This window comes from Astatotilapia calliptera, chromosome 19 (genome assembly GCF_900246225.1).
Source record: "Astatotilapia calliptera chromosome 19, fAstCal1.2, whole genome shotgun sequence".
In the NCBI taxonomy this organism is placed as follows: Eukaryota; Metazoa; Chordata; class Actinopteri; order Cichliformes; family Cichlidae; genus Astatotilapia; species Astatotilapia calliptera.
Window position 1 is genome coordinate 20,952,719 of NC_039320.1, and position 25,974 is coordinate 20,978,692.

Sequence of the window (25,974 nt, forward strand, 5' to 3'; positions counted from 1 at the left end):
TAGTTCCTCTGGAGCGGAAGGATACATGCAGGTTTTCAGAGCGATGACATCAGACAGCTGGAATGCCGAGCAGTGAAAATGCCAGAAATGGGACAGCTGTCAGGCACTGCTGGCGAGGACCTGTCTGTTTACTTTTTACATCGACCCATAGCTAATGGCAAACACACGATATTGCAAAATAAATAGTTTCAAGATTCAAGCATAACGAAATCCCTGACACAGTGCACGAAAATTAAATAACAGATAAATATAAAACCTTTACTGACAGAATGTGTGTGTGTGTGTGTTTGTGTGTGTACATTTATTAAGCACCGTAAACATTGGTACGTATTTAAAAGATTTAAAAAATAAGAATTTACTTGAGGATGTTGCACATTAGCATTGAAAATGAGTTATTAAAATGAATGTGTATGAGGATGTACATGTATAACTGAACAGCAGAATATTGCAGATTACCTGTGAAGTGTACATAAAATCTATTATATACATATAATAGATTATTTTTTATAGTTTCCCAGTTGCAATATTTCCCAAGTTAAGAACCTCAATGATAGTCTCAATAATCAGAAGCAAGCAGTGAATGAAAAGCAAATTTTATTGCAGTTGTAAAGACACTTTCTGGTAACAGTGGACTTTTCAGGTTGAACACACTTCACACCTTATCTGAAAATGTTAACTTGTGCTACATCATACTTAAAACTGACAGGGCAGTATACTGAAACTAATTGCAGAGGTAAACTGCAGCTCAGCCACTACAGTGATCAAGCTTATCCCCATCCTAAATGAGAACTTTAAAGCTCAGACTTATTTTTGTGACATTTTCATTGTGCTTTTGGTGTTAAAAATTCATCGAAAACAAAGCAGAAGTACAACACTCTTTAGTGAGGCTCGTAAATAACCAGTGTTATTTCTTTTTATATGACACCTTTTAAAAATGTGAAATATCACTTCATTCTCTGGAACACACTTCACTCGGTAAAAATGTAGATGGACATAAAATCCCACAGTACAATAAAAACTTAAAATTCATCTTCGCTGCCAGAATCCCCTGCATTTGAACGCTGCTCACTGGCAGCACTTTCACAGTGTGTGTTGCTGGACACATGCAACAACTCTGACAAACTTTTCCCTAGATCCTCAAGCTCATTAGACTGTCCATCAGCTTGCTCTTGTTCACTGGCTATAGCAGAATTCTCCTGGGTTTCACTGTGGACGCTGGTTGTAACAGTTGTGCCTACTATATGGAAATCCTCTTCACTGGCTGTTGTATTATCAGGGACATGCTCACTGACCAAAGAAAAGTCAATAAACTTTCCCTCACTGTCACCCTTCTTATCTTTTTCAGTTATTTCAGTTTGAGAAGGAGTTCTTGTAGGAGAGTGTAAGGGCGTAGAAGCCAATAAGGGATCAGTATAAGCTGGGAAATCACAGTGTTTAATTGGGGACACATAAGGAAACAAGTCATTGTCTTCTTTGGTCTTTACATGTTTTCCCGCTGATTCCGGACACGGTAGGAGGCTATCAAGCAGATAATTCTTTTTTTCAAGCTCTGCAGTGGAGCTGGATATGTTGGTTGGTTCTTCAAAGTCTTTACACAACACTTCCAGCAGGTGGCGCATTTTACCCTAAAAACAAGCAAAGCGGGCTTATAAGAACAGCTTAAAAAGCCATGAACATGACTTGCCTAAAATGTTTTGTATTATGCATGAAATTACATGCTGACCTCATCTAGTTGATGACGATTCATGTCGATGTGCCGATTTAACACACGGTCTAGGACCCTTGCAGAGGACACAGACACTTACATGTCAGTAATTACTCAAAATAAGACTCATAGCTACTATTTAATCAATAACTCCTTTATCAGTCACATACAAATTTATTAAGAAGCTGTGCAAACGTCTGTACATCTGTCATCCAACTATGGCACAGAAAATGTAAAAGAATTAAAATGTTTCAACCTGTCAGAAATGTGTCTCCTGGACAAGATATCTTCTGTCACAGCAGAAATGAATTCAAGGTACATTAATTCTTCTTCTCTATTCCTCGACAAAACACAATAATTCATTTATTAGATAATGTATTACTTTAGATTGTTAAAATTTGTCTATGTCTACTAATCAGAAGGTCGGTGAACTTACTCTGTGGATACTCTCATCATATTGGGAGATTTCCTATTTTCTGGTGAGACCCTAGAAGATGAAACACTTTAAGAATCTTACTGAACAAAGTAATTAAATAAATAATAAAATGCAATGTCCTTTTCTACTGCATGAGCTCACCTGGACAAGGAGTCGAAAAAACCGCACTCTCTGCCCTTGGCTGCTCGACTCTTTTGTCTTGATGATGAATATGTGCCATTAAGCTCATCCTCAAACGACTCATGCTCTGTAATAAATCCCTGTAGAAAAAAAACAGAAAAAAGAAAAGAAGGCTGGAAAATGGGAAGTGTAATTCGATTCTGTCAAAGCGTTCTTGTGATCAAAGTATTACTGATAAATTGTGATATGTATGGTAAATGGACTAGTTCTTATATAGCGCTTTTCCACTCTTCTGAGCACTCAAAGCGCTTTACACAACTTGTGCATTCACCCATTCACAACTGACATTCACACACATTCATACTCCGATGAATGCATCGGAGAGCAATTTCGGGTTAGTATCTTGCCCAAGGACATTTGGCATGCAGACTAGGGGAAGCCGGGAATCGAACCACCAACCTTCCGATCAGTAGATGACCTGCTCTACCACCTGAGCTACAGTCACCCACATGTATGCATGTATGCATTATTAATCAAATCAAATTCTCCAAATTACCTGAGATGGCTCATCAACATCCAGCATGCAGTCCTTGTTCTTTACGCTGTATGAAAACAACCAAAAGACACGTGAAGACACAAGCGGCACATGCTGAAAAAAAATCTCCCAAGACACGTCTTTAGATCTGCAGTCTCATCAAGACATTCAGCCGTTACCTTCCATCACACATCTCCTGTTGAAATGATGTTGAGTTGCTGCAGTCCTGAGTAGGTTTTCTCTGTGGTGCTCTGTAGTAGCGATATTTTGACAAGTATGAGCTCTTATCTGATTTTAAGGTCTTAGGAGTGAAAGGTTTGTCTTGTGTAAAGTGCTGTGAATGTTTCAGTAGCAAGTCTCCGCTGTATGTCTTCCGGACAGGGTCCTGGAAGGTTTTGTAGGAACTCTGATCTCCAGAAGCTGCCAATGAACAAGCTGACGACTTTCTTCGAAAAGTTGCCTCCGGGCTCCGATGCTTCAATTCTGATGCTGGGCGAGTGTGATGAGAGCTGACATTGAGCGATGGATAAACCATCTCATTGACTTTAAAGGTGGTGTTGAACCTAGGGCTGGAGACCAAGGAGCTCCTCGAGCAAAGGTAGGTGCTGTCATCATACTGCACAGATAATCTGCTCTAAAAAACACACATGGGGTGAATCTGTTGTTGTGTAGACTGAAAAAGATTCCAAGCAAATAAAGTTGGCTTTGTGTTTGCTTGAAATCTGCTAGTAAAAAATTGTTAGCATCACATGAAGCAGTGATTAATGACAACGCCAGATTTTCTTACCTGTGATGAAGAGTATGAAGTTCTGCTATTCCTCTGTGCAGGTGCTGACTGAGGACGGCCATTTTTCCTCAACCTATCCCGCTTGATCTGGTCATTGTCTGTAAAGAGGTATTAAAACAACTGAAGTAGCACAACAGTTCACTACTGGAACTTTAACATTATGCACTCCATACTGTACAGTAATGCCACTGTTTTGCACATGTCTCAACTCTGTATATTTTTATATATTTTATTTATTGTTTACTCTATTTAATTTGTAAAATATGTACACACACACACACACACACACACACACACACACGTAGAAAAATATTTAGTATACACATCCAGAAATGCATATACTATTATATATTGTACATATATTTATTAGTTTCAGATGTAGCCATTCTTGAATTTTGCTTGTTTACATTATTGTATTTTGCACAACTCTGTTGCTTGTGAAGCTCGCACACAAGAATTTCACTCACATGTGCTGTACCAATGTACCTGCACATGTGATGTGACAATAAAAGTGATTTGATTTGAACAGATACAATTCTCTGCACTGCAGAACTATCACCAGCAGCAAAGCATGTACTTTACTTTATTTGCCTATTATTTACTTATTATACGCACTGCTAATTATGGCATTATTTGTCTAATTATTAGCTAAACTTATGACACAATCTAAATTTATTTTGTCCCAACATCTCCTGCTGTATGAGTCATAAGAACAGAGTATGGCCACCATATATATGTATACTTACACTTCACACTACACAGCAAGCTTTTGGGTACTGAGGTATCAATGGCAGCTGGTGGATAAGATAGAAACTATTAGTATTATTACACAACAGAATTAAACACAATACTTAGTTTTGGTCTGAAGTATACAGACAGGCTCAAATATATACATAAATCTACACCAGTATTTGGTTAAATATCCTTTAGCATGTTGCACCTGGACCAGATCCTTTGGGTAAACACAAAAAAGCTTTGGGTACAATTCTAGGTGGATATTTGACTCTTCCTGGCAGAATCAGTTGAGGTCATTCACATGTTGGTTTCCTGGTACAGAACCAGTTTTTATACAAAGTTCACACATTTAATATGAGACTGGGGCTTTGCTTTGCTTTATCCATTCCAAAATCAGTTTTGATGTGTGTTTTAGATCATTTTCCCATTTGAATACCCAATTGTGTCCAAGTTTCAATCATCAGGTTGTTGATTTGAGGTGAAGTTGAAGAATTTTGAGGTAGTCTTCCTTCTTTATTATTCCATCCTCTTTGTGCAGTATACCAGTACCACTGGCAGCAAATCAGCTCAAAAGCACAATGCTACAGCCATCATGTTTGACAAATGGTACAGTGTTCTTAAGTTTGAAAGCCTCACCTTTAATCTTCCAAACCTAAGTCTTGTCATTGTGGCCAAATAGCTTAATCTTTGTCTGATCTAACCATAAAACCTTCCTTATAACTGTTTGAACTGATGATCTTGGAATCTGCAGTTGTTTAGAAATGGCTCCAACTTGTGTAAATCTAGAGTAAACTCCTATTGTTCTTCTTAGATCTTCAGTGGGTTCTTTGGACTTTCCTGTTCTGAATATCAGTCTAATGAGTCCTGTCAAACCAACCTTCTTATGCTCCAAAGAAAAACTACCAGTTGTCAATCATGATCGCCAATGAGATGTTAATAGGCTTTGACCTTGTCAAATTAAAAGAACCTTAAGCACAAGTTATTAAGAAATTTAAGTTAGTGTATGTATCTGAGTGTATGCAAACTTTTGACTTTTTTGAGACAATCCAGAACAAATCCATCCTCAATGGGTTTTAATGGGTTTTTAAAAAAGTAATTAAAGATGTATGCTGTAAAATCAATGCACCCTGAAAAAAGAACAGTTCAAATAAATCATTAACAGCCCCAAATTACCATGACCACAACTGTAAAATATACCTGCCATGCAGCTCACCTTTAGCTGAGTAAACCTTTTTGTAATGAGACACCATGTGGTCTTTAATGATGGATTGTGTCAACTTGCTAGAGGAGAGTGGACAGAAAGCTAAAAACACAAAACAATATATGATAAACTGTTAAATTAAGCTCTTCTTACAGATGACCAGTACTCATGAGCATGTAATAATACTTACAACTACTTTTCAAAGCCTTTCCTCTCACACCAGGGCTGTACCCCAGTCCAGATGACACACTTCCTAAAATGTAAAAAAGTGTTATGACTCACACTTTATCAGTTACAGGTTTTTTATGATTAAAAACTTTTCATTTATCATTTCATTTTATAAGTATGTGGTGCACAGCGCTTCTCAAGACTAAATAATTTTTAGATAACTAAAACAGCAAGTTTACCACAGCAAGACACACAGTAAGGCAATGCTAATTTAGTTAACAGGAATCTATGCGTTTCCTAGTATTTTTTTTTTTTTGATCATTTAACTAATAACACATTACAGTACAGAGTATTTTCTTTTGGACCTGGCAATATACTGTTAAGGGGTTCCAAGACTTTCGGGGGTAAATTCTGTGCTATAGGTTTTAATGTTCATAACACTGACTGTTTACAAATAAAAATAGTAAATACTCAAAAAGTGGTAACATAATTTGAAGTAAATGTTTGAATAACACTGAAAATAAATAAGACGAAGCTCCAGCAAACAATAAGAGTACATACTGGTTTAAGTTTATAGAGGGCAGTACTAAGCTGATATCGTGGATCTCTTCAAACCAGAAACAAGAAGAAACGAATAAAGATTTAACAGGTTAAAATGTCACTAAACGTAAGCTGGCTTTACTGAAGCATCGTTTTACAAGCTGTTTTCGGTACAGACAAGGGACTAGTAACCACTGTGCTGACCGACTTGAAGCCATATTATTAACAGTAAATACGGTGGACATGAGCTTATCTTTAGGTAGCTGCTTAAGCAAAAAAGCTAAATGTGCTAACGTCTCCCGACTCATTATCCAGCTACATGGCTAACCAATGCTAATAGCATTAGCATACCTATTCTTGAGTCCATAATACTACACTCAGCATATCCCAACCTCGGAAATATTCTGAGGGAGAGATGGCAGAGCTCGGATCCATCCAGAAAATTCACTGTACTTAACCGTAAACATGCTGACGTAGTGATACAATCAAATATCGTACAAGTAATAACCTATCAAAGGTTTAGCAAATGAAGAGCGAAGAAACGCTTCCCCGTCGCCATGCTGGTTGCTATGATTGCTGTCGTCATCACGTTGATGCACAACAGGAGCACGCACACACACAACATGAATGAGAAAATTGAATCGAAATGACAACCTAAGAAAAACGCCCTTAAATCCAAACTTGATTAAATGAAATATGTCAAATAGTTATCTCAACAGTCTGAAGAGTACAGTACATATGATAAAGATATGACATGCACAACATAATAATAGACAACCTGACAAAGATCTCCTGTGAATATTTGTGTTTCAGTACTTGGATTTCTGGGTGTGGAGTTGCAGACTAACAGGGGGAGCAAGTGGGGCTAGTGTAAAAATCAAAACAAAACAGGAAAACATATACAGCCGTAAATTCAGGACCACTTGACCCTCTCAAAGGTCATCAAGTGAGAAATCATCCTTGAAAGCCCATGTTTGGTCTCCAAGAATAAATCCCCCATCTCTCCACAGATCCCCCGGTTTGAAGTATTTCTCTCTAATAAATAACATTTTGTTAAATGTCTGGCTGAAAAGGCTTAGGTATTAAAATAACATTTAAGTAGTAGTCTTAACAGTGTGACAGTAAGAAGAGCAGGAGCAGGAACTAGACAGATTTCAGCCATAGGTTTTCTTTCTTTTTATTTCAAAATGCATTATCTGTTTATATAACTTTTTTTTCTACTTTGGTGGGTGAGGTTAATGTGTTTTGTGGCTTTGCAGACAGAATACTGCCTCCAATGGACTAAAACAGCTTTCTGGTTGTTTATGTGGCTGGTTCAAGAGCAAACATTATAATTTATTCACCGTGTGGGTCACTAGATCCTTTCCAGTTGCACCAAAATCATCAATAAGCATATCATTAATGGTAGCCGTTCTTCTTCATTACTGCAACAAACTCTGACCATGGTGTGCTGTTATCATAAAAAGCCAAATCCTCAGTGACCTAGTTTTACAGTAAAATGTGGGAAACTACAGTACCACAAATATAAGTTATGATTCATCTGAGTACGTGTTGGCCACGAGAACATTCTGTCAGCATCATATTGTTAATTCTCTTATTTTCCTTGCATTGTTTGATTTAACTTTTAACCCCTTGCGTCATTTACCAACAAAAGAATATAGTGTGACAGGCAACACATTTTACTGGCACTTGAATTGGGCATAAGTTCAAAGGAGAACTGGTCAATGACTACATTGGACAATAACTTTATTGTAAAGTGATCAATATTTTTGATGCTCAAAGAGCTGACTTTGATCATTTAGGATCGTAAAGACGTCAGTTTACAATAATGTATATTTGTTTATTTGCAGTGTATCCACACGATGATCTATTTTGATTTTACCATAAGACCGCATCTTCTTTTATTAAGTGATTCATTTCTGATCTTGTACATGTGTGTGTTGCAGGGCGCTTTTACATAACAAATAGATAACGAGACAGTTCATTTCCCCCCTGTCTAAACTGTCATCCCGCCAAATCATCAGATCTATAGTATATGATTTGGGGGGGGGGGGGGGCTGCCGGAAGAGGTGACCTCCCTGTACCACTGAAGCTCATAAATAATACAGTTTTCCTCACATGCGTGAATGATGTAATGGGTTAAGTCTGCCTCTGATTTGGTGATCATCTTTGCGCCATGTGGTCAGACGCTGGTTACGGTAACGATAATAGGATCATCTGGTTTTGGGGGAAAATATAAGAGTGAGTATTGAAAATCGGATTCCACAATGAGAGAAAATGCCTCTGATGCAAAGCTCGATGCACATTAACAATGAAGGCAGGTGGAGGAGAGCGCTTATTTGAATTAAAGGGAGGGGACAGCATCCTCCCTCGTTGTTCTCGCTGCCGGTGTAACGCGTGCGTAAAGTTGCTAGGTTGGGCCACACTCCGGCTGTGTTTCTGGACCGGACCATTTGCGTGCGTGCTCTAGTGTGAGTTTGGAAGTGGTTTGGACCGCGGAGTGGAGCCACTGCTCAGTGCAAGGTGCCACACGTATCTCTGTCAGTCTGTCAGGCGAACACCACGCGTCCAGGCGAGGTGGAGAAGGAAAAAAAAGGAGGGGGTGCAAGAAAGGAAGACAGACAATGCGGTTTTGCGATGCCTTTATTCCTTTGTGCAATCCACTCCCACTTCGATGAAAAGATGATGTGTCCAACATGAATTTCTTGTGATTTGTCCATTTTTTCCTGTATTTCTGCGATCACGCTGACTGAATTTACCTGCGTTTTCACTGAGCCAAACCTAGAGATGAAATTTCCAATAGAAAACCCGAGAAAACAAGTTAACTGGGATCCAGAACAAGGTTGGTGAATATTGCTGTTTTACTGTGGAATAACTTCAGATATGCAATTAAATAGTACTCTTAATGTCAGTGGAAATACTTGATACACAATCTCATCAGGCTGCATTATTCACAGATTCAGTATACAGAAATTCATATTTTTGCTTCTTTTCATTTAATTGAGCGGTCCCTTTATTTGCTTTTGTGATGCAAAATTACCATTCATATACGACAACGCGGCTTTTCTAGTTTGCACTATCTGTCCGCTCAGACGTATAAAGCAACGTTGCTGGATGCGGAGCTCTGGTAGTGACAGGCTGGCAGAAATAACCAGTATGAGAGCGGAAGAGATTTCAAAAGAGAACTAGGCTGTAAAATGTGTCTACTTAAAAATAATGTCGCCATCTAAAAGACATCATTATACTTAGGAATAGAATTTATAAGAATTTCAGACATGCGATTTTTATTTGAAGAGAAATGTTGTTGTTGTTGTTGTTGTTGTTGTTGTTTTAAATAATATCATGGCTCATGTACCCCTTGCCCTTTCAAAAGCATATAAGAGTCGTGCTAAGTCTCCAGTCACTGCTGGAAAGGAATTCTGCTTTAATACACTATGCATGGGTATCGTGTTGAGGAAGCTTGCGCCTCCCTTAACAGAGGTTTTATTTTGAAATCAGTCACTGCCGGAAGTGTTTGGGGTGCACTGGGTTTGATTTAATGTTTGAAATTTGAGGCTCAGCTGCCGAATTAAACGCCTACAACCTGCCCAGTGCCACAGGGCCTAAAGCTTGCCTGAGCCTTTATGTTTAATACCACTAGACTTCTTTTTGTACACTTAACTGTACATCAGATGTAAATATGATAGATACTGTCATCAAACTCCTTATCTGTATCCACATGCTCTGTATGTCCATCTTTGTGGGGCATCACTACATGAGAACATTTCCTCTGCTTTGGCCAGACATACTTGGATCCAAAGGGAGGGCTGAGAGGTTGAGATCAGATAAAAAAAAGAAAAAACACCACTTTCCACTCAAGCCTTATTTAATTTGCAAAAATCAATTCGAAGCTGTTGCATGGTTCAAAAAGGATTTTGCATTAATGGATCATAGCCTCAGAAAGGTGAAATGCAAACCTTATAGTGCTCACTGCACTTCTGGTTTCAACTCTAGCTGTAAAATATAGATTATAGTTTCATATTCTCTGCTTTTTCTCAGAAGTGCATGAAGTTGACTTTGAAATGAACCAAATAAACTAAATATATGACATTCAGTCATAGTTAATTTATTTAATTTCACGCAGTCAAACACTGTGATAAAAAGAAAATTAAAATCTTAGTTAGATTAGTCATGGACTTGGCCTAGTTTGAAATTCACTAACCAGTAACTGTTCCACTTCATCTCTAAAAAAACATTGCACCAAATATAGCATACTATACTGAGTCTTCCAGCTGATTCACCACCCAGTCTTTTTTTTTTTTCTAATAGATTTGTGCCCTATTGCAGTCAGCACCTTTAAAGACAGATACTATAAACCGAAAGTGTTTTTCTCCACCTTAAGCTGACATCACATTGGTGTTATTGATTCAGTCTTTTATATAAGAATTGACTCGGAAGATGAATAGCTCTTAGATCAGGGAACAAGCCACTTCCTGGACATTCTTTGACTCATGGGTCGATGTGTGTGTGTGTGTGTGCGCGCGAGTGCATGATCATGCTGTGGGGACCTGAATCTGTTTAAACACTCACACTACGGGAACAGAAAGCAAGTCCCTTATGTGTTAAGTTGAGGTTTAGGCAAGATGGAATAAGTCTCCAGGAAATATTAAAGAAATACATGTCCCCTCCTCTAAAGTCATAAATACTTGATTAAGCATGTGTGCATTGTACTTAGCATATCCCAAAAGTAATATCACCCCATTTAAAAAACAAATACATTTCTCATCCCTACCTTCAAAGGTTACATCACAGACAACAAGCTCCACCCATGGCTCAGAGGCACTCCATGCTTTCCCTTTTTGGAGTTGTGGGGGCGTCAGGGCAGGGGTGAAGTCTAGAGCTCTGAAAAAGCTCACGCAGTGCTTTATATACATTAAGGAAGTCGAAATTTGGCTATCTCCATAGGTGATGTTTGATGGTTGACCTGCTACAGTACACATGCATTTGTTATGAAACCTCTTTGGAAGACAATAACTGAAAGTGGCACTTATCCCTCACTTACAGTCTATTAGAAAAATTGGATCCTGCTTCCATTCAAAGAGAGTAACTCAATTTTCACCTTCACCTCTGCCAACATTACTGTAAGGTTTTCATTGGTGTGCTTTTTATATATCTGTGTCCATCCATCCATCCATCCATCCATCCATCCATGTGTTGTAACAGAGCAGGGTTGAAATCAGATGTTAAAATGAGAGTACAAATTATGATCTGTAAGGCAGATGTGAGGCCAAGTGATTGTGGACCCCTTTTCACAAGTGAAATCTGAAATACATTTTATATGAAGAAATTCTCAGGATAACAAGCTTCTGAGATGACAAAGGAGTCTTGTTATGTTTGGCGGAGCTGTAGGCTGGATAACTAGATTTTTTTCTAATAGTGTTTGACTTTGCAAAAAGCCTTTTATTAGCCCAGTGTAGGAGGTATAAAATGTTTTCAAAGCTTCATAAAGGACACATAATTTCATTACAACTGTTTAAAACCTATGTTAATGTCTCCACAACACAAAATTCGAAATATAAACCAAAAGAAAGGCTGAAGGTGAGAGAAAAGGTGAAAAGAAAAAGAATCTGCGCATAAATCAACAAATGAAATGTCCAAATGCCTGTTGATTTAGGTAAAAGGTTCTTACAAAAAGAGCCTTTAGCCAATTATTATAACACATCATAAATGACCATCAGAGAGACAAACGTGCAGTAAACCACTGGTGTTTCCATCTTTGTAATCTATATTAAAAAAAAAAAAAAAAAAGTGTTACAACAGCCCTTTCTTCCCTCCTACTTTCTTTGCTAGTGGCAGTCCAGACCAACTTGGTCCCTCCCAAAAAGGTCCAGCCTGGCATGGTGAAGTCAACCCTGGTCCAGGCAAGTGTTGCCACCATGCAAAACCCAATGGGCTGCGACCCGAAAGCCAGTGGTCACTGTCCACTGCCACGTTTGTCCATCTCATCTCGCTCTGCCAGTGTTGTGGCTAGCATGGACACCAACTCTGATGGCTCGACAACAGGGCTCCACTCAGTGATGAAGTGGAAGACGGTGCTGGCGGTGTTCATTGTGGTTGTTCTCTACCTGGTTTGTGGAGGTCTTGCCTTCAAGGCTCTGGAGCAGCCATTTGAGAGCAACCTGAAAACTAGCATCACCCTGGAGAAGGCCTCTTTCCTCGAAAGGCACCCATGTGTTACTCCCAATGAGCTGGATGCCATCATCAAGGTAAGCGCTTGAAAGTGGACATGATTGTCTGGTGTTTGTTTCCTTCTTCCAGGCATTTTGGCAGCCTCTGTGCACTTTATTATAGTACCGAGCAATTAGGTAGAGGTAAAAGGATGGGGAGCTGGCGCTATTCCCAGTTGTCGTAGAGCAGGAGGCAGGGCCCCCTGGATCGGAGCAGAGTTTAAAAGGATGGCAAAGCATGGTATCCTTTACAGTGGGCCTATTTTGTGATTAAGAAGTAGCTACGATAAGACTGCACAGTGCTCCTTTCTGTTAAATAAAGGGAATGTGGAAGTGCCAAAAACTGCAGTTACTCTAATGGCCTCTTAAACTTGGCTCCAAAAGTCAATCCTCACAGACTCCCATGGAAAAATGCCCAACTTTACAGCGTTAAAGAACACATTTACAGCTTGGCACAAAAATAGTTTTGACCTCTTAATAAAAACTACAGTGGGTGAACTCCTTCATTTTTGCACTAAAGTAAGGGATTTGGAGCCACTGAATTTTATACAATTTAAAAATTGTTTGTGCTCTCAGGGCTTTTTGAGGCACTTTTAATCAAATTATATGGCTGCTGCTTGCTACAGCCTGACCAAGACATTTGTTCTGCCCTTCCCATTGAATGACGGTTTCCTGAGTAACAGCTGATAACTGATAACAATCAACCCTCCCGTAGAAACCTAAATGCATTTAGTTTTCTAATAAACACGGATCTTTTAGAACACATACACCAGTACATGCAGCCTGATATTACATAACAAAAGACAGCATGATCATTGAGAAGAGGGCAAAAAATGTCTTCACAATGACCTTTATGCTATATTCACAACAAACATTTTTTTTATTTAATTGCAGCTCTCTCTAGTTTTCTTGCTGTGTAAAGACAGAGTAATGATAGCAATAAGGCCAATTTTCTCCCATTTTATTTGACAAATAACTAACTTGTATTTGCATAGCTAAAAAACCTTCAATAATAGATGTGTTAGTGTGATATGAAATTCCAGAGTGCAGCTTTAACAACGCCCACATGTTTTAAATAAGGAAACAAGCTCATGGCTGTGACAGCGCTGTTATATTTACTGTGAGAAATGTCAGGAACCAAGTTTTTTTTCAATGTTTTCTTTTTAATACTGTGTGATGTTGCTCTATTATGACATACAAAAATTGTTAAAATCTTTAAAGACCCAAGAGAGATTTCAGAAACTCAATATTCTAAACAGTCTCCCCAAAATCCCGTCACTATCTGCTTTCCCCCTCAATACAGCATCTGCTGCATAGAAGCAGGGTGCCGGTGTTTTACTGGGCACAGCTGTTTGCCCAAAAAACTCGCCTGATAACTCTTAAACCTGCGGCATATGGTCTGACGCTGTCTTTAGAGTGTTCCACATTTTACCAAGCCAGCTTGTGAAACTTTTTTATAATTGTGCGCACTATCAAGCAGACCCACAAAACAGAACCATTCCCATCTCATTGAAACTTAACGGCGCATTTTACAATGCATTTTTATGGTGTCAGCCGCTTTATAACACACTATGGCAGCAGTTCACATTGCTCTCTAGCACCACATCCAAAATTATGGATCAAGATTTAAGGTCACTACACCCAGCTGACACTTACAACTGCAAAGGGGAGTGGAAAATGATTTGAGATGTATGAGTGGGTGAGTGGGAAGTTTGATTTGTGAGGGAGTGATGGGAAAAAGCAATCAGTTTGCAGAAAACATCTAGAAATAAAAGAAAGAAACATTCTGGACAATCAAAAGAACTGAGTAACACAAGAGCTGAAATACAAACACAAGCACACAATTAACAGGAATCAAAAGAGACTGAAAATAGTTTTTTTTTGGCAATGGAGAGAAAAAAAAACAGCCTTTTAGAAATCTTGTGCTTTCCTGTTTTTCGAATGTAGCTTGAAAATAGTAAAGACTTGGAAACAACCAAATGGCAATGCTAATGGTGTGTTCCACTTTCCACTAGGATGGCTCCATTTGACGTTAATATCTTCAACACTACTCTAGTGAATATCGGACTGCCTCTCTCCTTCTCCACACCCACCTCTGTTCTTTTCTTCTTCTGCTTCTAGCTTCTTCTTTTATTTCTCTAGCAGTGCTCAACCTTTGAGCCACAAAAGCCCTATCAAGAGCTTTCAAAAATCAATAACAGTATGTCTTATGGAGGAGTGTGTGGAAATTAGAACCTTTAGCATGGAGTGCCTGGGGTCCGGAGGGAATCAATTATTCATTACACAGACCAGCAGGCACACACACCTCCTGCTGCTCAAAGTAAAAGTGCTGGAATCATAGACATGAGATTCTTCTAGACAAATCATCTAATTCAGATAGATGAGAAAATGTTTAATGGCATGTCAAGTCATTGATCTGATATAGTTAATTAAGAATAGTGGCAAATTAGTCATGCTCGGTTTGTGCACTTATGTGTATAATGATGCGCTTTTTACTGCTACTCCTCTCCTTTCTATCGTAGCTTCATAAGTGATGTACTAACATAATCAAAACATAATATGTAAATTTCTGTAAATCAGTAGATATAATGTTGATCTGCTGAGTTGTTATGGGATTCCAATACTAAGTGTAAGCCATGTGTGAAGTTCATATGAACAAATAACACTTTTTTTCCCTGGTGTCTCAAGCAAAAGCCTGGAGGACATGCTGCTTCACAAGTACTCCATCAAAAAGTATGCCCAGTCCTCTAACAGTTTCCATTATCGGCCTGTGTGTGCTATGTCAAGCCTGTCACTCAGCCGAAGCCTTTATGCGGGGACACAGCAGCGGTGACTCACTGTTGTCAAACTGTTTGGTGGAGGAGTTGACAGAAAAATGGCAACCTTGGGAAGCATGTGCATGCCTGAGATGGAAGCAGACAGTATATCACATCGCAAGCTCTTGTTAGGGCACAGCGTGTGTTGATTTAATGTGTGTGAGTGTGTGCCCATGCACGTCTGTTGACCTCCTCGTGTCTTCTTCAATATTTGTGTCGTCCACGCACCCACTGTGCGCCCACGAAGACAGCAGACCTAATTGGCTTTCCTGTTGCTGTTTTGATGACTCACACTATGGCACGATGTGAAGCCGTGCTGTTACTGACACCAGTCAGGTCTCATTTATTGATGAGTCACTTATTTAAAATAAACTTTTGTATTCACTGAGCTACCTGCAGTAGAATCTACGTCAGGTTGTGCTGCCATTTCCGTCATAATCTTATGTAGCACAAATTGTGCTTTTCCGGAAAACGTCAAGCAAATTCTACATACTTGATCAAATGCGAAATCAAAATGCTCCACTAACTAGTGAAGGCTAAGCTCTTTAGATGGCTGCACTGAAAAAGAAAGGCAAAAAAGATTCATTTCTACTCATTTCCATTTCAGGTTTTCCTTGAAAATACCCCCACAGCTTAACACTGGGCTTTTAAGCATGAATAATAAACTTTTTTTCCCCCTCACTATTATATTGCTATTTTCATTTGAATCTGATCACCTGTTCCACATGAAAAGTCAATCATAAAAACCAGCCATATACAACCATTCTGTGAAGACATAATGAAAATCACATGATATTTTGCACAATGCTATTATTCATTTAACATAATCTAAAAAAGTGCATTTAAATTAATTAATCAGGAAAAAGTGTGAGCACATCTATAAAAGCAAAGGTTTTGGTAGTTTGCTTATGTGGAGCATTCTGATGTGTGCGCATTCAGGATTAAAGACATCAGCAATGATCTTAGAGAACCAATTGTTACTGCTCATCAAGGGCATTTCCAAACAATCTGAGATCGATCATTCTACAGTGAGAAAGATTATTCATACGTGGAAAGCTTTCAAGATAGCTCCAAAGTTTCCGAGGAGTGGAAATCACAGCAAATTCACAAGTTTAGACAATGAGTCAACAGGCCCGAAGTTAACAGGTGAAATGTTAAAACTGGCTTACGTTTGCAAAGTTGCATCTGAACAAACAACAACGCGATTTTGGAACAATGTGCTTTGAACAGACATGCACAATGCCCCATTTGGCAAAAACGAAACTCAGCATATCAGGACACCTCATGCCAACTGTTAAGCATGATAGTGGAGGCGTAATGACTTGGACTTGTTTTGCAGCCACAGGATCTGGGCACCTTATAGTCAGTGAGTCAAACCTGTATATATCAATTCTAGACAAAACTGGGTCACGCAACAAGATTTGATTACAAGCACAGCAACAAAACTACAACAGAACGGCTAAAAAGGGAAAGAGTCAATGTGCTGCAATGGACTGAAGTGCTGTCCTGGGACCTTAAGAGAGCTGTGCATAAAGGGACACCTGCAAACCTCAATGAACTGAAGTAATGTTGTAGTTATATGTATCCCAAAATTCCTCCACAATGATGTGAGAGACTGATGATGATTACTGAAAAGGATTACTCAAGCTACTGGTGCTAAAGGTTCTGTAACCTACTGGATCACTATATGTAATTAGTTTAAATCCACTGTTTCTGTATTTTGGCTTAGTTGTTAAAAAATATGGTATAATATATCATGTGATGCTGTTCATCTGAGCTGGAACTAAAATAATTTTAGGACCTGGTAAGGACCAGATGATTTTATATTATTATTATACCGTGATACGTAACCTTAGAAAGAGACCGTGCACTTTCTTTTTACCCTGATTGTATATGATGGACCTCAGTGTCCTTCATTGCAACAAGCATTAAGTCTTCAAGGGGGTTAGGTTAAAGCTTTAGATATTAGTAATGTTGAAAGTGCTGCAGAGGACAGTGCTTGGCAATGTATCACAATGAGGTTGGGTGAAGGATAGAGCAAGGCACCGTGCTGGCAGGATCACCGCTGTCCCCCGCTGTGGGGTAGAAAGGCACACCGAGAGGATAAAAATCTGCAGTGAGTGTGTTTGCTCTGTAATGATCCTGCACTGAAGAAACAGAAAACACATTAGCCACGAGGACTCGTGAGCACTCTGCAGTGATTCTTTGGTGAAATCAAAATAGAAAGGAGCACGAGGCGTGAAACGAAAACACCATTTGTCTTGCTAATTAATGTACTGCAACACAACACAAGTCACCATCCTCATGGCTCCAAAATGCATGTGCAAAAGGAGGATTTTTCTCTCATGAAGCATGAACATGGCTGAGAAACAGACAAGTGCCAAAAATAGATCTCCTCATACAGTATTCAGATACATTGTGCGGCTATATATAGCTCTCCCTTGACTCCAGAATTAGGTTATTTGGGGTTTATTATATAATTACCACTTTGATATTGCCCCCATAAAGCAGCTGTGTCTGCTAAAACCTATGAAGTAACGTAATTGAAACTGCCTAATTATAGATACAAAAAATCTGTCTCATTAGGGAGAGAGGGCACTGATGGAGCCGAGGTAATCACATGTAAGATTCTGAATAGGCATGTGCAGCTATGTGTTTAGTGGTCCCAGACTCTCTGCTGTAAAATGTGTATCACGGCAGTTCATACATATTTTATTATACCGCTCTGCACTCTCTGAAAGGTTATCTCACATCTCACTGTATAAAATGGGGGCTGCTCTGTGTGACTTTCATGTCAGCAGAAGTTTTGAGCCTAAAGATAAAGAACTATAAATGCTTGTGTAGAGAACACAGCATGCCCATAAACAGAAAATGTAGAAAGACCAAATGATAGTCAATTAACTTTTCATGGCAGCATAATGGAGCACAGAAGGCAATCAATGAAAATAATGAAGCAGTAAATGTTTTCCCTGCACTAGACAAACTAGTCGATGGAACGCAGAAAAAAAGGCTGACGTGAACGAACAACAGGGAAACAGCAGTGTTTGGGCTGCAAGTGAGAGTCTGTGTGGATTTGGTCCATGTGAACTGTGAAAACATGGAAACTGGGTGTGTGGAGAAACAGCTCCTCGAAGAGAGCCAGACACTGAACAGTTTAAACGCATCCTGTGGTCAGATCAACTTGATGTGCACACGATTAGTAATTCGAAAGGCTCAGAAGAGCCTGCTGCACCACCTTTTACTTAAGTTTCACTGCCTTTCTCTCATTTAAAAAAACAAACAAGTCTTTTTTTAAACTCACAAGCCAAAGATGATCAAGAGGAAATTAAAAAAAGAGCAACTATACATGTTTATTGCAATGCTTAGTTATTGAGTTTCCAATTACAGTTCACAACAGTCAGAAAACGGTAGCTCAACACAATACGAGTCTGGACTGAACTACAACAGTTATCAGCTGATTTAATTAAGTGTAACTCAATCCACAGCCTCAAGGCCAGGGACGTCTCCAGAATTTCTTCATGGGGGTGGCCATGTGGGCACCACCAAAAATATTGTGGTGGCACACCAAAAGCAAAACAGTGCAGGAGTGCCGAAGGTGATGGGGTGATGACTATAAATTGTGAGGGACCTACAAAGTGACACAATATGAATGACAAAAATCACATATGCAGTAATAAATAAATTATTTATTCCGCTACCAAGGACCCCCCTTGGTAGCGCCCCTGCTCGTTCCACGGATATAAGAATGATTCAGACCTCATTTAACTTGCATTCCCTTCCTCTATTGTTCAGAGCCTTTTTTCTTTGTATTCAGGTGGTGACCTTCTGGGCTGATGTTGGAGATCGTTGCACTGGATCTAATCTCAGTTTCCTCACGAGTGTTACGCAATCAATTGCAATACATAGAGGCGCATGTAACAGAAACAATAGTAGGACGTTGTTACTCACTCTGTTCACACCATTGGGGCTGTGTATAGTGAAATCAAAGCAGACACGTGTTTGTTGTGTTGTCATCAGCTGAGCTGGCATACAGTCATAGCTTTGATTAGTTTGTAAAAGCTCAGCGGCAAAACAGGAGCCAGCTGCTATTAAGCATTTTGGCATGACTTTCACTAATTATGTCAAAGTACACATTTCAGTTTTAAGCAATTTTAAATACTTTTAATCCATATAATTTCTATATTTCTCTACTTTCCAGCATGCTATAGATTCTGTGAGTGGAGGAGTGAGGCCTACTGGAGACACATTGTACAATTCCAGTCACTGGGACCTGGGCAGTGCCTTCTTCTTCGCTGGAACTGTCATTACAACTATCGGTAAAACTATTAGATAATGCTCTCTTTATTACTCTAAAACACGATGAACCTGGTATTGCTGACAGTCCATGCAATTTTCATTGTACGTGTGAACCATCAAAATTCCTTTTGAACTCAATTTTAACAATCTAAGAATAATGTAGACTGAGGCGAACCTCAAATCTCATAAAAAATACATGCACGAGGTACTCTCAAAAGCACAGTCTTCATTTATACAGCGTGAACAGATGTAAGAGGATGTACGAGAAGGAAAAAAAGTTTGTAGTAGTGAGGACTACTAAATGGCATCAATGTTAAGCCTTGCCATTCTTAAGTATATATGAGAGAGAGGGAGTCCCCTTCACGAGAATTCAGTCTGATGTAATTTTGTTGAAGATGTATGTGAGACCTGACTCATTATTCAGTGTATGATGAAGACACTGTTGAGTTTTTTTTAATTGTCTCATTTTGCCCTTTGTTGCTTTTTAAAGAGAAACAGTAAATTGTGACTCACTGAAATTCTTTTTAAAATGAAAGTAAAAAGACTTTGGGTACCTGGCTTTGATCAGATGGAACATTTTGATATACAATCACAAATCAAAGCTGAGGCACTACTGTTTGTATTCCCTCTATCAGCTGTGGGTACCATCCTTTAGGTGACTGGAAAAACAGCATGTCCCTGACCTCCTTAATGGTGTAGTCTAGAAATTTAATTAACCTGGTAGCTTGCTTCATTTAATCTAGTGCACAAATAGAAGATCAACACAAATATCACCCCATAGGACCCCCTCCATTAATAATAAAAAAAAGCAAATTATATGTATTTTTAATTAAGAGAAAAAGAAAATATTTGAGAAGACCTTCAAAGATAGCAGGATACGATCAATATTAATTAGACATTCCACAGAAACAAAAACAGGGAGGCTTTAACTCTACAGATAAACAGGATAAGATTGAAGCCTCCTTAAGGACATCATATTTTTCCTTTGATCTATTATGTCCAGTGGCTTGAATAATTGAAGACACTCATTTTAAAATTATATGAGCAATATATATACTGTTAATGTGTTTCTCTTAAAGAGACTGAAATTTGAAATAGATCCTTGCATGCTTTCTTTTTCTGATGCTGAAGCCATTGACTCCATTTTCTTTTACTAATATACCAATATTTTCTGATCCAATATCCACAATTAGAAGTAAAAAGCAATGAGAGGTGGCTTAAGACTTTTGCACTGTACTGTATGTTGTCCAACATGTGTAAACATATTACTTCTCTCAATAAAGGTAGTATATTCTACACAAAGAACAGGTATTATGCTAATATTCTGCTTTTCAGCAGGTTAAAACAGGAGATAGTGATTTGTGTCTCCTGCCTGACGCTCCTCAAGCTCCTTCCTTTTACCTCCCTGTATCATAGTATGTCATTATTAATTCAATTTTCTTTAAGGGGAATCTAATTATTGCATTACTTACCTCAAGCCCTGCTCCTGGAACTGAAAGGTATTACATAAGAGCTTCAATTGATTATGTTGCATAAGGAGGTCTTGATTGTCTTCTGCTTCTCATCTCACCACTCACTCTTCTCAGCCCTGCTTTGTTTTTTGACCTTCCTGTCCTGTTTCTTCATTTCTTCTCCCCTCCTCCTCATTCTGCTTTCAATTGTTTAACAGGTTACGGAAACATAGCTCCGAGCACGGAAGGCGGGAAAATCTTTTGCATCCTTTATGCCATATTTGGCATCCCTCTCTTTGGCTTCTTGTTGGCGGGGATCGGAGACCAGCTGGGGACCATCTTTGTAAAAAGTGTCTTAAAAGTTGAAAAGATATTCAGGGTGAGATACAAGTAACACATTGTGATGTTTTCTTCTTTACTGGCTGTGTAAAAAAGTCAAATATGCAGATATCATTCTAACATTTAGCTGCATTTTTATTCTTACCCTAATGGCATATGTAATGGTGTCTTCTTTTTTGTTTGTGAGCCATGTTTCATTGCTTTTTGTGGCTCACACTGTCACTCTTACATCATCTTTTTAGTTGCTTATATTGGTTCTAAATGCACCTCCTGTTCTTTTCAGCAAAAACACAAGCAGATTAGCCAGACGAAGATAAGGGTCACATCTGTTATCCTGTTCATCCTGGCTGGCTGCATTGTCTTTGTCACCATCCCTGCTGTCATCTTCAAACACATTGAAGGCTGGACCACACTGGATGCCATCTACTTTGTCGTGATCACGCTCACTACAGTGGGAATAGGAGACTACGTGGCAGGTAGAGCTACGCTCCAAAATTCGGGCACAATAAGCTGTTCTGTTGAAGTTTTGGGCTTAATTTCTGACCATAACGACATTTTCCTTCCTCTTCAGGTGGAAATCGCAAGATCGATTACATGAAGTGGTACAAGCCTCTGGTGTGGTTCTGGATCCTCATAGGTTTAGCGTACTTTGCAGCCGTCCTCAGCATGATCGGAGACTGGCTCCGAGTACTGTCTAAAAAGACCAAAGAGGAGGTAAGTCTTGTATATGTATTATTTTACAACTCTACTCTGGATCTGAAGGTTCAGAGGCAGCATCTTATATGTTATAATTATTAAAATATCTATAGTGAGTTAAAAATGATCTGTGGTTTGTGTCTCAATTTTTTTATTTTTAGGATCTCACTACGGTGCTGCAGTATTCAGAATTAAAAGCATTCTTATTTTCCTTGTATTGTCTTGTGCTTCCATCTCTTAAAGACCTCAGTCGCACAAGCTTAGAGACCAGGTGGCATCCCCCTGGCATAGCAGTGTTTCACGATGGAAAAATATGTATTTCCCCAAGCGGTTGGTAATGCTTGCTGGAGGTTGCTGTGTGCCACTAATTAAAATCTGTTACAAAGAGGGTGCTGCACCAAAAAACTCCTTGTGATGTCTTTGGTTGAATGCAGATTTCCACCAACATCTGTAATTTTGCAAACCCTCGCCATTTACTTTTCAGAAAGACAACTTTTATTTTGAAGGCAGATGCTTTCTCTTTTCAATATGTTCCACTTTTCAGTTTCACCACTGCTTGGCAAGTAGTTTACAAGTATTTGCAAATGACTCAGCAAACTACTTGTCACCAAAGCAATCACAAAGAGGTTTGCCATGCAGCATTGTTTGGGTGTTTGCAAATGTTTTCACTCTATCAACTTCCAGCAACCTCCAGCAACCAATCAGCAACCAACAAGTGGATATGCATGTTTCCCTAGTGACCCTTCTCTTTAAAAGCATCTCGTCTTTTCATGAACATTTAAGAAAATCAATATTAACCTGATGCCAGCTGGGCGTAAGAGTAAGAAGAATAATTGGAAATGAAGCATTTAAAGCAAGGGCAATGAAAATGGGGCATAGGTCAATTGAGTCTAACATTCATGAGTGCAGTCTTTTAGACAGTAGCTTTTCTTTAATATTTCCAAGGCTGATATTGGTAAATGTAAGATCCAACCTTACTAATGGCTACAAAGCTATAATTTAGCACAACAGTTAGAATGAACAAAACAGGTTTCAGATATTAAGTAAAAGCAACACACAAACTTAGTAATTAATGACTACTAAATCACAGACCTGATGAGGGTTAAACACTTTTGCTCGAGCGTACATTTATTACATTACTAAACTTTTGTGTTAAACTGAAAACAGGCTTGTGCCAAGTTAGTAATGAAAGGACCTTTTGTGATATATTGGAAAAGTTCACGCCCAGCAGTGAAGCTCCCTGACAGCTTAATGTTCAATTAACAAATTATTGGCTTTAGAATTATTTTGATGGGTTCGTTTTTTTCTCTCAACAGTATGCTGGCTCTCTGAAATGAATGAAACACTCTTCAAAACTTTGAGAATCAATGTTTCACTGGAACTTTTGCCACATTAAATATAAGTATTCAACAGTGTAGTGGTATATATATATATATATATATATATATATATATATATATATATATGATAAAGAAAAGCATAATAGGGCCTCTTTAGAATAGCAAATACAGTTGAAAGTGGCAGGGAGACTTTGCCTGTAAAAAGCTACTTTTGACCACTTTCGTAATTATGAAATTACGTTTTCTTTGTGTCAGTAGTAGATGTTATATGGTGCTATATTGAATGGTATATATGGGATACTGTTGCTAATCTGTATATTATCCTTTAACTGTTGCTTTGTTTCCATGTTCATATTTCATAGGTTGGGGAGTTTAAAGCACATGCTGCTGAATGGAAGGCAAATGTCCGAGCAGAGTTTCGTGAAACTCGACGACGTCTGAGTGTTGAGATCCACGACAAGCTCCAGCGGGCAGCCACCATCCGTAGCATGGAGCGCCGTCAGCTTGGCCTAGAGCAGCGAGCTCACTCCCTTGACATGCTGTCACCAGAGAAACGGGCTTTGTTCGCCAGTCTGGATGCTAGCCGCTTCAAGACGTCCTCCCAAGAGAGCATCGACAGCAAACTGAACAACCTGAGGTTGAAGGGGGCATGCGAGCCGTACGATCATCAGGGAAACGAGCAAACGCAAGAGACCGCATCATCTTCAGAGGAAAATCTCTTCAACCTACGATTCGGATCCCTCAGTAAGCTGGCCAGGCGCAACAAGAACCGTGAACTGCGGAGGAACATACCTGAAGATGTTCGGCGGGCAAGTTTAAGCATAAACAATGGCAGCGCCATGCTCGGGGAGGAGGGAACGGAGGAAGAAGAAGATGGTGAGCCAGATGAGGAAAACAAAGAAAGAAAAGAGGGAAACACCAGTCTGACAAACCTCTCGCAGTACACAATGGAGCGCTCAAAGTTGAATGGGTTCACACCGGCACTGGCCAAAGACAGTGAGAATAATTAAGTATTGAATGCACAAACACTTCATCCACATACAAGGAGTGTTGAGACAGGAAGAGTGAAAGATACTCAGACTGGGAGAGTGCACAGTCCTTTGAGATGTCAAGAAATGTGCCTTTCTGTTTCCTATGCTTAGATTGGAACTGCTCCCAAGAAGTCAGTCATCATGCCATAGCTATGGGAAGAAAATGTGTTGCCAAAAATGAATAAAACTAACGGTGCAGAAGAGGGTGTAGTAGAAATACCTCATTGAGATGTTGCTGTTAAATAGGCTACTTAAGAACTTTGATTTCTACAGGAGCAGTATTGAACCGCTCTGTTGATTTTTTTTTAGCCCTCAAGGCTCTTCTTCCATCTGTTCATGCTGAATCTTATTTTTTTAACAATGTGGGCAGGACCGCTTGAGAGCTAGATTCATGCCATTCATTCAGTACTATTATTGATCTATGGGTTGTCATCTCATACTCTAGGGGTCTATTTTTAGCCCAGCAGCATGCTACAAAGTGACTTTAATATTTATCGAACAGAGGAAAGTAGGTTGTGTTTTTGCTGGATCAACAGGCCGTATTTACCTAGATGACATGTAGAACGATTGCTACATTATGTTTGGCTTTGAAAATGTAGCCTGATGCGAAAAACTACAATATGTTAACAGCTTAAAAAAAACAATCTGAAGTGCATGGTACCAACCATAACCATTCATTGCTGGCATAAACTAACTGGAAAGCTTGAATTTGCAGCTATCATAATGAGCAAAATACACTTCTTTCATTACTACTCTTCTCTCAACAGACAAACAATGTGTCTCTGTAATGATTGTTACCATTTTCTGAATTGTGAATCAACACAGACAAACATACACAAACACAGACTGTCGGTAATGTAAAACACAATTGCATTTTTTTAATGACATTCAAATGATCACAAACACGTTGAGAGTGTTTGGATGGATTTTAATTGATGAATGTGATGCTGTTAATTTGTATTTGCCAAGCATGTTTACATCTATGTTTACTTCTTTTTTTAAATCACCCAAGTTGTATTTTTCATTGAACTGTAAAATATACTGAACGTGTTTCTTTTTTGTATTGCTTTTTTAACAACACAACTCACAAAGCATCTTGACACTGCTATGTGTGGACGGGGGCATTTCTTAAAATTTTAGTCCATTTTCACTTGATTTGTATTTTGCAAACATTTACTGACACTCAAAAACAGCTTTAAATTTTACAGGATTAAATGTACCACTGTTGTACTTTGCATGCATTCCTTAAGGTGAACATTACACACACACACACACACACACACACACACACACACACACACACACACACACACACACACACACACACACACACACACACACACACACACATTGTTCCAGTAGCCTGCTTGTCTGATATGATAGCATTAACCTTTCCATGACCCTAACCTGTGACACACTGAGCGGCTGTTTGTTGTGTGCAGTTTATTTTTGTCACATTAAATGTAGTGAGTGCCTTTTTAAAACTGAATAAATGAACAAAACATAAGAGGTATATTCATTATGTAAGTACTCACAGAAAATGAATGCAGTATCGACAAAATTTGGACTAAG

General features: G+C 38.9%; 2 protein-coding genes across 3 annotated transcripts; one reads left to right on the plus strand and one right to left on the minus strand.

The window, feature by feature from the left end:
- Positions 1 to 577: 577 nt before the first annotated feature.
- On the minus strand, positions 578 to 6,724 carry spata7 (spermatogenesis associated 7). Its single transcript, XM_026152912.1, has 12 exons — positions 6,579 to 6,724; positions 5,710 to 5,772; positions 5,532 to 5,621; positions 4,330 to 4,377; positions 3,584 to 3,681; positions 2,976 to 3,430; positions 2,818 to 2,863; positions 2,283 to 2,401; positions 2,142 to 2,192; positions 1,962 to 2,039; positions 1,724 to 1,781; positions 578 to 1,625 (listed from the first exon to the last, which is right to left on the minus strand). The coding sequence occupies exons 1-12, from the start codon at positions 6,592 to 6,594 to the stop codon at positions 1,020 to 1,022; spliced, it is 1,728 nt and encodes a 575-aa protein (XP_026008697.1). The 5' UTR covers positions 6,595 to 6,724; the 3' UTR covers positions 578 to 1,019.
- Positions 6,725 to 8,397: 1,673 nt separating this feature from the next.
- kcnk10b (potassium channel, subfamily K, member 10b) lies at positions 8,398 to 25,691 on the plus strand. Of its 2 annotated transcripts, none has more exons than XM_026152621.1 (7): positions 8,398 to 8,468; positions 12,057 to 12,472; positions 19,448 to 19,565; positions 21,215 to 21,375; positions 21,619 to 21,811; positions 21,907 to 22,049; positions 23,734 to 25,691. In XM_026152621.1, coding segments are annotated over exons 1-7 (1,680 nt in total). In that variant the 5' UTR covers positions 8,398 to 8,467; the 3' UTR covers positions 24,382 to 25,691. The 2 variants fall into 2 exon arrangements, with proteins under 2 accessions (XP_026008406.1, XP_026008405.1); XM_026152620.1 differs by lacking the exon at positions 8,398 to 8,468 and adding an exon at positions 8,476 to 9,069.
- Positions 25,692 to 25,974: the final 283 nt, after the last annotated feature.